This window comes from Mus pahari, chromosome 1 (assembly GCF_900095145.1).
Source record: "Mus pahari chromosome 1, PAHARI_EIJ_v1.1, whole genome shotgun sequence".
Lineage (NCBI taxonomy): Eukaryota > Metazoa > Chordata > Mammalia > Rodentia > Muridae > Mus > Mus pahari.
In genome coordinates this window covers 158,728,826-158,744,418 of record NC_034590.1, presented here as the reverse complement: position 1 = coordinate 158,744,418, position 15,593 = coordinate 158,728,826, and the positions used below count along the sequence as shown (strand labels likewise).

The 15,593-nt window shown below is 50.8% G+C and overlaps 1 protein-coding gene across 3 annotated transcripts in view; it reads left to right on the top strand.

Annotated features, from left to right (window-relative positions):
* Sh3pxd2a (SH3 and PX domains 2A) overlaps nucleotides 1-15,593 on the top strand; it is a 204,715-nt gene that overhangs the window by 76,769 nt on the left and 112,353 nt on the right. For all 3 annotated transcript variants that reach the window (XM_021200454.2, XM_021200446.2, XM_029531346.1), the window contains exon 4: nucleotides 13,092-13,168. In XM_021200454.2, coding sequence (XP_021056113.1) covers nucleotides 13,092-13,168 — 77 coding nt within the window. The remainder of the gene's footprint in view (nucleotides 1-13,091; nucleotides 13,169-15,593) is intronic.

Here is a 15,593-nt window from a genome sequence, read left to right as displayed (position 1 = left end):
GCGACTTCACAGCGGGTCTCTCTGCTCTTGAAAGTGAATGTGGATCGGGCCCTAAGCCCTGTCCCTACTGCATCTCCACTGTCAGGGCCAGGAAGAACTAGCCGCTTTGTCAGAATTCTGTCTCCTCTGTCCCTTGCTTTGAGTTCCCTTCAGAAGGGAGTCAGCCTGCCGAGCACCTGCCCCAGGTCTGTAGTCCCTCGGAGGACTCTTCCCAACAACCCTCGGTTGAAGCAGATCTCTCAGCCTGGACAGCCTGGGTCATGCAGGAACTGAGCTCTGGCCTGGAAGCAGCCTTGGGTTGCAGCCCGGTCACTACTCATATCTGTAGCACCATAATTAAGCTAAGCCATAACCACCCTCTGCTTGCTTGCTGGCAACACCATCCAAAGTGATGGGTGTGACTTCAGGCCCCTGTCACACTCATGACCTTCCCCACCCTTTCAGCCTGGAAATAAATAATTTCCTTATGGAAGCCCAGCGGTCTTTTACAAGGTCAAACCGTTTTTTCCTCAGTGCATAGAGATAACAGTTACACGCTGGTGTCCCGGGGAGTGGTGCTGTCGGCAAACTCTCATTCAAACAAAGTTACTCAGCCTAGGTTTGACGATGTCAGAGGGGAAACTAAGGCAGGAGAAGGAAGATGGGCTTCATGGGTCTGTGAGAGCAGGGATGGACTAAGCTGAGCCTGCGTTGTCGGGTCACACAGAGTTCAAGGTAGGGAAGGGAAGAGAGCTATGACCTCCACAGGGTTGAGCAGAGCAAGTTCCCAGAGGTCATGCTACAGGCTGGGGACTTAGCCCTTCGCGCTGAGATGTTTTAGGCTGAGAGATTTCCATCTTGAAAGGCTCCTTCAGCAGCGTGGCATGCGGAAAGACTGGAGGTGACGAGGCAGGCAAGGGATAAAGGCGTCTTGGTAGAAGCCGAGGGAAGAAGACAGCTCTCAGGTGTCTATTACAGGGAGCATCTGTTAAGGACTGCAGGTGGGGGTCAGGGAGGGGTCAAGAGTGATGAGGTCATAGATCTGTCTGTCAGGGTCAGCCCTGGTCAAAATACAGACCAGCCTACCCTGTGTTTACCATAAAGGGGGAAGCAGATGGCTTCCTCCCCGCTCCCTTCTGGTAGCCACTACCTTTGGAACGTTTGAAAGGTGCTTTATGAAGATGTTGTTCAGTTGGCAGAGTAATTACCTGGCACTCACAAAGTCCTGGGTTTGATCCCCTGCAGGGTGTGCACTGGGTGTGGTGGTGCGTGCCCGTGGTGCGTGCCCGTAGTCCCGGCCCTCAGGAGGCAGAGGCAGAAAGACAGAAACTTAAGCTCATTCTCAGCTACGTAGCAAGCATGAAGCTAGCCTGGGACACCCTGACTGGACCCAGGCCCAAAGACAGAGCCCCAGCCTTCCCTCTCCTCTGGCAGGGTCTGAGTTGGCTCTTAGGGCCCCACCCTACCTTATCCCGGGCTGCCTGGCATCTTCAGACCCTGGAAACCCCCATCCCCAATACTGGCATCCACCGAAGAGGTTTAGGCTTTGTCAGGCTGCCTGGTCTCCAAACCACAGATCTGGGCGGGGGTGGGGGGATTGGCATGGCCTGAAGATGGAGCCTGTTCACCTGAATGAATGTGCCTCCAGCAGACAGGGAGGAGCCTGGGCCAGGCTGTTACGCCTGCTTTATCTCTACCATCACAGGCTGTGTGGCCCAGAGGAGAAAGTCCTATCTGTTTTCCTCTGGGACAGAGCACAAGGTACCAGGGTTTTACCTTAGAGAGAAAGACCTGGGAAGGGCTTGGGGCTCAGATCTGCTCTTAAACCTGGGGTTCCTTCTCAATGCTACTACGGGTCTGAGTATAAAACACCACTTTGCGGTTGGGGGGGGGGGCAGAAATGGGCAAGCACTACGAGGTAATTCAGCACGGGGAGCCTTAGAGTCAACACACTTGGGGTTCAAATCTCATCCCAGCCTCCTCCTAGCTTTACGACCCTGGGCCAGCTCCCCCGCAGCATCCCTGCACCTTCAGGGTGGCCCAGCATCAATGGAAAGTCCACAGTGAGGCACAGTGAACACCCTCAAGGCCGTGGTGAGCGTGGTTATGACCGTGTGCTGAGCTTGCTCTCTGGGCCACTGTCAATGGCAGCCTTCTGGAATCTTCTCCAGGCGTGATGGGTCTTCTGAGGTGCAGACCTAAGGCACTTGAACATTTGCTGCTCAAAATGTGGTTGGCCTCTTAGGCGTCGTCCGGGAGCTCATTAGACATGCAGTCTCCACCCCAGACCCGCTGAATCAGGACTGTATCTTACCAAGAGCCCAGTAAGGGGTGAGAAACACTTATTTAAGGCCCTCGGAGCCTCCTGGTGGGCTGCCCGCATTATCGTTAACACACTCTTGCTATGTTTGGTCCCTTCATGTATTATAAACTACTCATGAGCAATGACAGATTTAGCTGAGTCAAATGCTCAGGGAATCAGGGCCTCGTGTTCAACTTGAAGAGGACTATGACTTGGCCCGTGGTCCTCACACATCCTAGAGATGTTTAGGAGAGCTACATCCAGGGAGAAGGGTTCATGGAACAGCACAGCCACTGTTCATCATAGACTAAGCAGGAGGATGCTGGGAGCCTGTTACTCTCCATTCTCTTCCTCCTACCCAAGGCAGGGGAAAATGTGGAGCCAGGGATATTGGTAAAGTTTTGGTTTTAGAAGCTTCTCCTGCTAGCCAGATGCTGTAATCCCAGCACACGAGAGCCTGAGGCCACAAGATTGAAAGCATTAGGCCAGCATGAACTTTATATCCCTGTCTTCATAAGACCTGGTCTCCCCCCTTCTCCCTGAAAATGTGCCTCTGGAGAGGGGGAAGACCAGCCCAAGTCTCCAGGCCCCCTGTGGGGGATGTGTAGAAGTGAGAAGAGTTTTAGGCTTCCTACTGTGTGGACGCCAAGGATTATTTGGTCTGGAGGCAAGTGCATCTACCCACTGAGCCATCCTGCCAGTCCGTGGCATGTGTGAGATTGACTCAGGCCTAAGCATTCACTCGTACTGCGGAAAGGGAAGGAGGCTGTTATGGGAGTCTGGGGCAGTAACATTAAGATGAGATTTTTTTTTTTTTAAGGACTCTCTTTTGCTCTAATATGGGCATAGTAGTGAATATTTGTGATTGTAAGACTGTCTCAAGCAATTCACCACCACCTCTGCCGCCACCGCCACCACCACCACCGTCACAAACCAGAACTTCAAAATAATGAAGCCCTGGAAGACATTTGAGACCAGGAAGTGGCTGGCAGGGTGGTGGCCTTCACACTCTCCTGACCTTGCACTTCTGGTCTGGGTTAGGAATGGCATCGGTGGATCTAGTAGGTGGTGGGACATTCCTGCTTACTGCACAAGTACACTCCTGCAAGATAGAGCATAGGTGGTGTTCAAAGCATGTGCCTGGGGGACCAGGGGTAACTTTTTTATTGGATTAACTAAATGGAAAAAGCCTTCTGAGAAGCTGTGGATGTGGATTGTGTGTGTGTGTGTGTGTGTGTGTGTGTGTGTGTGTGTGCATAAATAAAACAATTGTACATATGAGAAAATTAATGTCAAAGGATTATAGTTACTACTCAATATGTGTATATTTCCCCCAATATCATCCAATTTAATGATAATAAATCTACAGATAAAGACTCACAGGCTAGGAAGGGCGTGTGACTTCCCATGGCCACCTGGCTTGTGAGAGGCAGGGCTGGCTTCGAATCTAGACCCTCCCTTCTGTGTCCTATGAGCTGTAGCTGCTCCCCTCACCCCCAGAAAAACCTTAGAGAAGGAAGGATAAGAGCCCATTGTCACCAATGCAAAAGTGAAGGCTGCAGTCCCGGCTGCATGTGTCCTGGGAGCGCTTGCTACCATGTGAGGCAACTGAGATTATCAGTTGAGGTTTGGTGTAAAATAATGGGATATTCCTTACAGGAGGGCTTTCTTAGAAATATAGAAATTAGAGGCTGATCGGAGCCTTCTTTTCAGTCGAGTCACTTGCCTACAGTTAGTTAAAATTTTGTCTGATTACAGTTTTTTTTTAATTTTTATTTGCCACCTAGTGGCAGATCCTCAAATTGCAGGTATAGTGCCCTACAGGAAATCCTTAACTTTCTGTAGGAAATTATAACACCACAACTGCTGTTCCTAAACCACAGTTTCATATAGATTAAAAAATTGGGGTAAAAGAAACACTCAGAGTTTAAGAGCACTGACTGCTCTTCCAGAGGACCAGGGTTCAATTCCCAGCACCCACATGGCAGCTCAAAGCTCTCTGTAACTGCAGTTCCATGGGATCTGACACCCTTACACAGATATCCATGCAGGCAAAACACCAATGCACATGAAATAAAAATAAACTATTCAAAAGAAAAAGAAACCCTCTTTACCTTTGTTTTTCTGTCGGATGGTAAGTCCCCCAAATTTCCATTTAGGGTACCAAATAGAATCTTGGGAAATATTCAATTCTTGTTTTTACTTGTTCATTCCTAAACCTCGAAGGGGCCTGGTTTTTTTTGTGTGTCTGGTAGCACATCCGTTGACAGGGACATGGCTTCTGTGCTTCATAGATTCCCATTCATTCAGCCCTCACGTGAGGATAGTCACAGCCTGAGACCCCATGACCATGAAATACAAGGATCAACCTGTTAGTATATGACTTTTTTCTAAAAGCCATTAAGACCAAAGGACTAAGTCACCAGTGATGGAATATTATGCAAAAGGAAAAACATGTCAGGGAGACAGGGGTCTTCTAGCCCCGCCTCAAATCCAACCATACTGGCAGTATGTGGCTGCCTCTGCATAAGGCCAGCTTTGTGCCCCTCTTAGCCCCCTGTCCCCAGTCACTCCCATTTCCTTTGAAAGGTGCAGAAAGCCCCCTTGTCTGGAGTGTTTTCCTGCAAAGAGCCCCTACTGAAAGACTCCACACACAGCCAAGGCTCTGGCCTTCACCTTTGCCCCCGACTTATTCTGACAAAGACTTCCTCTCTTCGCTCCTAAGCTTTTTGGGAGACGTGGCTAAGGCTAGCAAGCATTGAAAGAAAATATAAATAGAAATGTAACGCATAAGCAATGGTGTTTCCCAAATATCTGGAGACATGATCGTCGGTCAAGCAGCAGGCAGCCACCAAACCATGCAGGCGTGGTGGCGAGTGTGGGCCATTCAGTCAGTTCAGTGTCTGCAGGGTACTTCCAGCATGAGAACGTCAGTCAGTTCAGTGTCTGCAGGGTACTTCCAGCATGAGAACGGCGGCGCCTTGCTTCCGGTGATCTAGAACACCCTTCTTGTCTGCTCTCTCGGCACCCATCAGCCTCGTGACCAGGTGCAGACGGCAAAGTTAAGCCATGACACCACCTGGGCCCAGATCTGCCAGTCATCCGATCAGTTGTGTGACTCGGGGGACATCCAGAAGCTGCCTCTGAGATTTTAGTCTCTTCAGCGTTGGTCATGAGAACTTTAGAAGCTCGGTTTGTAGAGAGCTTGAGCCAAATGTTATTTCATCTTGTGAAGTAGATGGGGGATCTGGGGCCACTTGTCTGGGGCAGACGAGTTCTTGGCTCTGGGAAGCAGTGTCCTCGGTTGTAGCTCTCATTGCTGGGTGAGGGCTGGGATAGGATTTGGACGGAGGGCAGAATTGGAGACCCGGGCAGTGTAACCTCTCACTGCTCCAGCCTGCCTCTCACCGGCTCTGTGAGGTTGGTCAAGTCATTTCTATAAGCTCAACTTTGACCTAAGAAGTGAGGCTGGCATGGGATGGCTTCTGGACCCTCTCAGTTTTTACAGCCATGTTCCATGGGGTCTCTGTGGTAAATGCCAAGACCCCAACTGAGCTCATGTAGTGTCAGCCGGCCCCAACCCAGGCTTCAGCTGTGACGAGGGAAAACTCGGAAGGAACTTTGTTTTCCTGTTAGGTGAAAAGTGTGATTCTGCAGGCATGATGCTGCGTGCGTGCGTGTGTGCGTGCGTGGAATCCCAGAACTCAGGAGACCGAGGCAGGAAGATGGAGAGTCTGAGGCCGGCTTGGAGCAAAATAATAAAAGTAACAACAACAACAAGAAAGAAAAAAGTCTTTAATGTGTCGAGACTACGGCTCAGTAGTACATGCCTTTTTAGCACGTGTGTGAGGCTCTGAGTTCAGTCGGAGGTATAAAAACAAATGACCTGTGGTCCTTGGTCTTAAAGGTCCAGGAATTCAGGTGTTTTCACTCTCTGTGGCCGCCTGTGATCAGCTGTTACCCATCCAGCTGTTCTTACACATTCACGACCCACATACTAGGATGTTACCCCAGCCCCCCTTTCCTCAACATAAATGTACCCCACTCTGCAGCCACCTTGAGCTTACTTCAGCTTCTTAGATGAGCCTGGTCACTCTCATCATTGGACTTTTTGATGGGGTTCCTGCCTCTCCCTGGTACACGATTCCTACTTCTCTTCCTAGTTCCTTCTCATGTGACCTCACTGAAGCTAATCACACACACACACACACACACACACACACACACACACTGAAGCTAATCACACACACACACACNCTAATCACACACACACACACACACACACTGAAGCTAATCACACACACACACACACTGAAGCTAATCACACACACACACACACACACACACTGAAGCTAATCACACACACACACACTGAAGCTAATCACACACACACACACACACACACACACACACACACACACTGGAGCTAATCACACACACACACCTGCAGCAGGCCACTCAGCCTTAGACCTTCAATGTCCATTTTACCCATTTGTAAAATGGAAGTAACTACAGTATCTTGTACCTAACTAAATTATAGGTTATATGAGCTCAAATAACAATCAGTAGAAAACATGGTGCACACACTCAGCCCAGACCACATCTGGCCTGTCTTCTTCCTATCCGTCCTTGTAGAAGCGGTGAATTATGTAGGTTTGGAAGTCACTGAACAGACTGACTGTCTGGGATCGGCATTGCAGCTGAGCCAGACCCCAGAGAAGTAGACTGGGGTGATGCTCTGCCCAGGCAGAGCCAAGCAAACTCCCCTCTGGCTGGCCAGGTCTAGCTGTGGGCCTGAGGTTTCCTTGCAAGGGAATTCAGACAGAACCTCCTAACTGCTCAGAGGATCAGTAGTGAACAAGGCCACTGCTGAGCGGGGGCTACGGTCCCCGGCTACAGAAGGCAGGCCATTCTCTTGTGGCCCTCCAAGCCTGATGCCTGGCCACACACTGTAGGCCACGCCACAAAAGAGAGACAGCCAGGAAGCTTTGGCAGTATCCCTCCACCCCCTTCTGGAGGACAGCTCCCCACAGGGGTGGAGTTGAGGCAGCAGAGCTGAATGGGGCCCTTTATGCCTAGCTCCCACTGGGAGGCCGAGCCACTGCCCACCACACCCACCACACCCAGGCCCAGGAAGACATGTGACCTCAGCACCAGCCTCTCTATTAAGCAGGCTCTGGCCCCACTGTGTCTGGGTCCTGGAAGACGATGACTCCTGCCCTTGCATCCGAGGTGACAGCCCCAGTGTGTAAGGAAAGAGTGAGGCGTGTGTACATACATGAGTGTATACACGAGAGAGAGAGGCTCATAGCAGGACTGTGGGGACACACACTCATTAGTGTATTGACTGCACTCAGTACAAGTCCGTCGCCTGCTGCTGCATGCAAGGCCTTGTGCTGAGCCCTAGAGTCTGTTGGCGTTGCGTTTGCAGTCTGTTCTGCGGCAATACTACGAAGAGTGGCTCATCTGAGCATGACCAGAAGCCATGCGCTCTGGGTGTGAATTGACTCCTGCAAGGTTTGTATGACCTACATGCATGCACACACAGAGACAGACAGATGGACGGACAGACAGAGGCAGAGAGAATATAGTAGTATTATTCTGAAGCTGGGCATGATGGTACAGACTTATAATCCAGGCTAATTTATGAGGCTAAGGCAGGAGAATTACCACCAAGGTCAAGCCAGCCTAGGCTACATAATGAGTGCTAGCCTGGGCTACAAAGTGAGACCTTGTCAAAGCAACAACAAACCACCACAGTGGAAGATGATTCTGGTCACTAGAAAGCGGAAACAGAGAAGTGGGCTCAGTGCCCAGCTGCCGGGGAGGCTGAGATGGGGAGACGTTTGAGTCCAGAGGTGTGAGGACAGAAAGACTGGCTCGAAAAATAAAGGAGAAGAGGGGAGGAGAGATGAAGGCAAGGAAGGAAGACGCAAAGGTTGGCTCTGCAGGGTTCACATAGGCACTGGATAGCAAGTTAGCCCCGCCTAGTATGACAGCACTATGTCTATACACTGTAATCCATTGTCCAGACTGTGGTCCTACTGGGTGGATGAGAATGCTGATATATAGAAAGCATACTATGTCCAAGAACATAGTGGTGTGACAGCTGACACCCATCTCGGTGGTCCTAAGTTGTAAAGCTTCGTGTGCCCTTAAGTCTGGTTCTGGGAGCTAAAAATCATCACCCAACCTCCCAAGATGCCACAGCCCTTCTAGCCGTGCGAGCTGTGTCAACAGCAAGGTGAAGCAGGGCCTCACTCTGAGTCCAGCCTGGCCTGGAGCCCACGGCAGTCCTCCTGCCTCAGGGGTCCAGTGCTTCGGTACAGACTTGTGCTATCACACCCAGCTAAGGGTTATCCTTTCAATCCATGGTGAAATGGTGAAGTTTCGCAAGGAGTTGGACAAAGGGCTAGCCTCGCATGCGTAACACCCAGGGTTTATCCTTGACAATACATAAACTGGGTATTGGGCCATGTACCTGTAACCCCAGCATTTGAGAGGTTCCCCAATGTAATTTTCTGTAGAGGGTTCACTGTAACCTCCAAAGACACATGTTCAAGTCCTAAGCCCTACAACCTGTGACCATTGTGTTCATTTGGAAAAGGGTCTCTGATGGGTGAGTAAGTGAAGGACCTCAAGAAGAAACCAGGGCTGGAGAGATGGCTCAGTGGTTAAGAGCACCAACTGCTCTTCTGTAGGTCCTGAGTTCAAATCCCAGCAACCACATGTTGGCTCACCACCACCCATAACGAGATCTGACACCCTCTTCTGGAGTGTCTGAAGCCAGCCATAATGTACTTACATATAATAAATAAATAAATCTTTAAAAGAAGAAGAAAAGGAGGAGGAGGAAGAAACCAGGGCCGGCAAGATGGCTCAGTGGTTAAAGACACTTGCCTCTGAGCCTGATGACCTGAGTTTGATTCCTGGGCCCCATGTGGTCCAGCTTCTGACCTCACATGACCTCTGACCTCACATGACCTCCGTGCATGTGCAATGTCAGACTCATGTTCATGTGTATGTGTATGTACATGTATGTGTTTTTGAATGTGTTTGTGTGTGTGTGTGTGTGTGTGTGTGTGTTGTGGACGTTGTACATCGTGGTGCGCACTAGGCTCCGCACCACGATGTACAACGTTTTGCATGCACATACCTCCACAGACACCTACATACATATAGTTAAAAAACCATTTTTTTTCAAGTGTTTTGTAGTCCTGGATGTCCTGGAACTCACATTGTAGACCAGGCTGGCCTCAAACTCCACTTGCCTCTGCCTCCCGATTAATGTCAGAGCCACCACGCCTGGAAATTTAAAAAATGTTTAAATCTTATTTACTTCAAAGTCGTTGTAAAGATATCCTTGCAACACCTAGCCCCAATAAACCCTTAGCTCGTCACCGTCCTCTTTGCCTGGTCGGCCCCCCAGCCCCACTGAGGAGCCATCTCAAGGTTCTGTAGAGCTTAGGTTCCAACAGAGAATGTGGAGGTCCCAGCAAGGAAGCGTCTGCTACCTGCCTGCCTCAGGCACAACTGGAACCCAGGTCTCCTTGCTTGAGGTTCGAGCTCCTCAGCCCAGACCTGGATGGCAGGAAGAGGACCCTCCACTTAGTTCTCAGATATTGTGGGTGCTCAGCTTCTCCATCTTTCTTATTACCTCCCAAGAACGCGTAACTCCTGCTGAGCTGGGTCTATTTCAGGTCAGAGTACAATCTGCCCTGTGGTACTTAGAGTGTTTCTGGGTCAGCTTCCCGTGGCTTTGAAGAGCGGCAGCAGCCGGGTCTGCCATAAAGGGGCTGCAGGACATTTACAAGCAGCCTTTAATGCCCTGTGGTCTCAGCGGCCTTGATGGGATTTCCCTCCCCCTCCTTTCCCTCTTTCCCTTTAATATGGTCCCCGGTGTGGCTTTCCCAGGGTGGCTTGGATTCCTCACGAAGAAGTCAAAACCATGGAATCCCTCCTCCCGGCCTCCCCTCCCTCATCCCTGTGGGCTGACTATTCCAAAGCATAGCATAGGAAAGCATTGCTCAAGAGAGCCACCCTTCTAGGCTTCAGAGTTGCTAACAGTGCTGCCCTGCACTGGAGCCGCTGACCCCTGGTCCCTGTGGAGGGCTTGGGGGGGCATCCACCCAAGGCGTAGTGGCCTTCCTTCCAGCAGCCAGAGGGACCTGTGCTCCTGAGCCAGGAGAGCTTTGGTCAGGTGGCGCCTTCTCTTACCCCCACCTTACCATCTCCAAGTCTCTACGCTTCCTGGAGGCCTGGAATACAGTCCCTTGTCCTTTACTAGTTCATCTACAAGACAAGGCTCTGTCAGAGGTGCAGTTGGCTTTGGGATGAAGGCTGGAAGGGGACCCCAGATGAGTCCCACCTTCCCTTCCCTCCCTCTCTTCTATCCTTTCACAGGATGTTTGGAGGGTGAGGCCTCTCTAGGCTGCCCTTAGTTTCATCCATTCCTCCTACGTTCCTTTAGGGTCTTGATGGGCACCTCTAGGCATCTAGCATCATAGAGTCTGGCTGGTCTGACAAACACCTGGCTCCGGTGGGAAGCCAGGACTCCAGCCCAGGGACACCCATCATGTCATCAGTCCTGAGACTGGTCTCTGTGTACCAAACAGCTTAATGACAAAGGCCACTTTACACAGTAACCCCACAGCCACATACATATGCGAGACCAAGAGGCAGGGACGCCAAGGGCATTTTCCCCCATGAGGAATGAGGTCACTAGTATCTTAATCAATCACCATTTTGCTTCTTGGCCAGGGAACCCCCTGGTGGAATTCTAATCTGTAGGTGGACAGACACTTGACTCAGAGTATGGAGGAGCTTGGGGCAGGTGCTCAGGTGGGGATGGGGCAGTGCCTACGCCAGCAGGTACTTACAAGAGCATGTGCTATAGGACAGGTGGATGCTGGTGGCAGACTGGGGAGTGAGGGCACGCATGCTGGACGTTCTGGTGATCCTGTCTCACCTATGCGCGGGTGGTGTCCTATACTGTGGTGACAGGGAAGTCGGAGGCCACTGTAGCCTCTCCTCGCAGGACCCAAGGTCGCCTACCTTCCCTTCTGCCCTGCTTTGTGGAGCAGCCAGGCTCCCCATGAACCAGAAGCAGCAGAATGGATGCCCTTGCACACGGCTCTCGGTGATAGGAGGGGGTTGGTGTGGCATCACCCCAGCCTCCCAGACCTCTCCAGCTTCAGATGGGAGACCCTTGAGGAGGGACACTGAATCACCTCCGCAGTGGCTCAGCAGGACCAGGCTCCGGCTGCCCACAGAGAGCCACTGAGCCGCACGTCCCCCTCCCAGCTTTGCCTTATTCTTCTCCCCCAGTGATAGTTGCCGTGCTATCCTTTCTCATTAAGTAACTTGCACTGAAATTCTTGTTCCTGAGGTTGCTGTGGGGTGAAGAGCTTAGACCAATTAGTCTCTTACTTGGACCCTGACAGAAACATAACTGAAAAGTCCAAAGATAGCCCCAGACCCAGAAAAAGGCCGCATCCAGTTCCTGAAGTAGCAAAGGAATCCACCGCTTCCCAGTGGTCTCTTGGCTGTCTGTCACTCCAGAGGCATATATAGTGAGCTCATACCCAGGCCAGGCAGCAGAAATTCTTCCATTTTCTTCTCAAGCAGTAATAAAGTTGGCCACTGGGGGCGCCGGGCTTTCAGGGAGCCAAGTTAGCACTGTGGGCAAGAGAAGGCTCTGGGCTGACCCTCATCAGCTCAGATTGGGTCCTGCCCACCGGATGTGGTTAGCCTTATTGGCACTACAAGGGTTAACATGGAGGAGGCCTTCTCTGAAGGACAGCGGGACAGGTGGGGACAGCAGATGGGTGTTACAGCTCTGGGTGTGCCCTGCTGGGCACCTTGGCATGTCACCTATGTGATAACACACAGCAGAAAGAGGCAGGTGCCCTAGGAGTGGGTAATGTGCTGTGGATATTCTAGAAGGAGAGTGATAATCTCAAGCTGTGTAGTTCCCAAGTAAGGCTTGTTGACAAAGGGGTGGACCCAGAAGTGTCCGTGTATAAGGCCTTAGCATCAGACTAGTGAGTTCAGAGTCTACGTTTGACAAGTTGAACTGGGGATGCGGCTCAGTGATAGAGCGTTTGCCTAGTATATGTGAGATCTTGGGGTTCAGTCCCCAGCTTGGGGATTCTGGGATAGAGCCAGCGACATTTACTAGACCGGAAAAGAACCAGGTATTGATGTACTCGTGATTGAATGTGCCAATGTGTTGATGTGTCTGTTGACGACCGAGGGACCAGGACTTCCTGTAAGCCTTGCCCATACCTGTTTGTGGGATGTCCCAGCCTGAATGGCTGCAGGCTTTGTGCTCAGAGAGGCCAGCGGACAGTCTGACTGGAACAGCTGTCGTCTCTGGTTGCCTGTCTCACCCTGGAAATAGCCACCCACCTAAGCTAAGAATAGGAATGGCTTGCCTGACCAGCAGAAAGGAATGCTGAGCCCCGTAGGAGGGGCTGGAAGACAAAACACAGCGAGTGGGTTGGGTCTCTTCTCATATTTACCTGTGAGATAACTAGAAAGCCACGCCCTGACATTGGGTATTGATCTTGCCACAGACCCAGACAAGGTGAGTTTACTAGGTTGTTCATAGAAGCCCAAGATGGCAGCCTCCAGGGAGAGGCCGTGGGCCCACAGCCTTGGGCGCCTCCTGCCCCCCAGGAGAGGTGACAGCTTTTCTCTTGCTTTGTTGGCAAGGGGCTGAGGTGGTACATGTGGGGACCGGTTGAAACAGGAGGATTTCCCTGGCAGCTTTAGCCAAAATCCCCACTCACTAGGCTTTCTCTTCCAGGCAAGATCCTCTTCCGGCGAAGCCACATCCGTGACGTGGCTGTGAAGAGACTGAAGCCCATTGATGAGTACTGCAGGGTAAGGCTGGGGCTGGGGCATGGAGGAGGGCGGCTGGGGCTGGGGCTGGGGCTGGGGCTGGGGCACGGAGGAGGGCGGCTCTGCCCTCAGGCCTCTTCCACCTGGGAAGGAAGATGGCTATACAAAACCCACCTGTGGCCTAGCATTTCCTGGCTGAGAGTGGGCAGTGTGGGGTGACTGTCACTTGGGATCAGTCGTTCCTGGGGCTAGACCACTGTCTGGGGCAGAGGTCAGGGGGTTCACAGCTAAGGCTCCACCCCCTTCAGAATGCATCCATGTTTGTAAAGTGCTGAGTTAGACTCTCCTGCCAGCCTTGGGGCCGTGTGTGGCGTGTGGAATGGACCCTAAGGGTGGATTTGGAGGTAGGCAGCTTGTTTCTCTGATTTTCTTTTGAGTGTGGCTTGAATCAGCTCTAAGCCCAGTGGCATCTGGAATACACATTTGTTTATTCACATAAGTTTTAATAGATGCCAGTGTTCTCTCTCTCTCTCTCTCTCTCTCTCTCTCTCTCTCTCTCTCTCTCTCTCTCTCTCTCTCTCTCTCTCTCTCTCTCTCTCTGTGTGTGTGTGTGTGTGTGTGGGGAGGGGTGGTGTGTGTTTTGTATATATACAACACCAAAATAGACAATGTCAAAGAGCAGACAGAACAGCAGTATGTTATAAAGCAGAGCTTGTTTGTCTTTCTGCTTATGTTTTGGTTTGGTTTGGTTTGGGGGAGCACGGTGCTAATTCAGAACCCAAGGCTTTAATATCCCGTCTTTTATACTGATTATAGTCTAGGACCTCCGGGAAGATACTCATTAGTGCTGCTGATGTATGGACATCCAGACTATTTGGGTTCAAAGCCCTGTCTAGCTTTCTGAACTTACCTCATCTCTTCAGCCTCTGTTTCCAGTGCTCATAGGAAAGAGGGCGGGGGGTCCTCCTGCCGTGGGGGCAGAGTGAACTGATGTGCTCTGTATACCCAGTGCTGTGTGGACGCACTCAGCAGCTGCCTTTCGTTATTGTTACAGATCACAGACATTTGTATTAAATAAATAAGTAAAACATTTAAAAGTATTTAAAAGGGCACTAGAAGGTGGCTCAGCAGTTAAGAGTACATACTGCTCTTGCAGAGGACCCAAGATTAGTTCCCGGAACCCACATGGCAGATAACAACCTTCTGTATGTCCAGTTCCAGAAATCCAACGCCCTCTTCTGGCCTCCACAGACACTGCATGCACGTAGTTCACAGACATACAGGCAGGCAAAATATAAAGTATAAAACTAGGTAAGTCTTTTTTTAAAAAAACAAAAACAAAACAGGATTAAAATCAAGAAAAGGAGTGGGATGTCTCAGTGGGTAGAACACTTGCCTAGTCTGTTCATTACCTAGAATATTATACCTAAAAAGTAAAATATATAACTCAGATAACTAATGGTTAAAGAAACAGTGTAATAGTAGAATATGTTCAAGGCCTTGGGTCTGATCCTCACAACCGCTAAAAGGTAAAGAAAACCTAACAAACCTATAGCTCACCCATACCTTCTATGGAATGTGACCAAGAACCCAGGGGAAGAGGCTGGAAAGCACAGGCCAGGCACATGCCTGCCACCAAGCCTGTAACTTGAATTCCATACTCCTGCGGCAGAGGGAGAGAACCAACTTCCGCACATTGTCCCCTGACCTCCACACGTATGCCTTGCTGCGTGTACAGATGGTTGAGAGCTGCCATGTGGCTGCTGGGAATTGAACCTGGGCCATCTCTCCAGGCCAAGAGGGAAGCAGGGGATGGCTCAGTGGGTAGTGCCGTTTGCTGTGCATGTGTGAGAGGACTTGAGTTTAAGTCCCTAGCATTCATGTACAAAGCCAGATGTGGCCTCATGCATCTGTAACCCCCCCCCCCAAAACACACACACACAGACACACACTGGGGTGAACAGACACAGGATGATCCATGGGGCTGGAGAGCCAGCCTAGCTGGGGGTGGGGAGAAAAGGTGAATTCCAGATTCAATGAGAAACTCTGAGTCACCTCTGTACATGTGAGACCCAGTCCCATCCCCCCAACCCCCAAGCTGGGCCTGGCAACACCTACAGTCCCAACACTCAAGACTGAGGCAAGAAGATGGAAGAAGCCATCTGGGCTGATTCAAAGAATCCTAGGGAGGGAAGATCAACACGTTTTATCTAAAGCATGTTAGAGAAGAACTGGAGTCTGGTCTGACAGCCTCACTAGCTATGTGACTCCAAACAAATGAGAATGAAAACCACGGTCCCACGGGGTAGCCTGAGAATGTACGTCACTGTTAAGTGACTTCAGAAATGCAGTCTCTACACTGAGCTCTTCCTGGTAAGGTCCCTTTCTGTGGTGGTTGGAATGGGAATATCACCACACCTTGTATCCTTGTATGCACACCTATCTGTCCCCAGTTGGTGGAACTGTT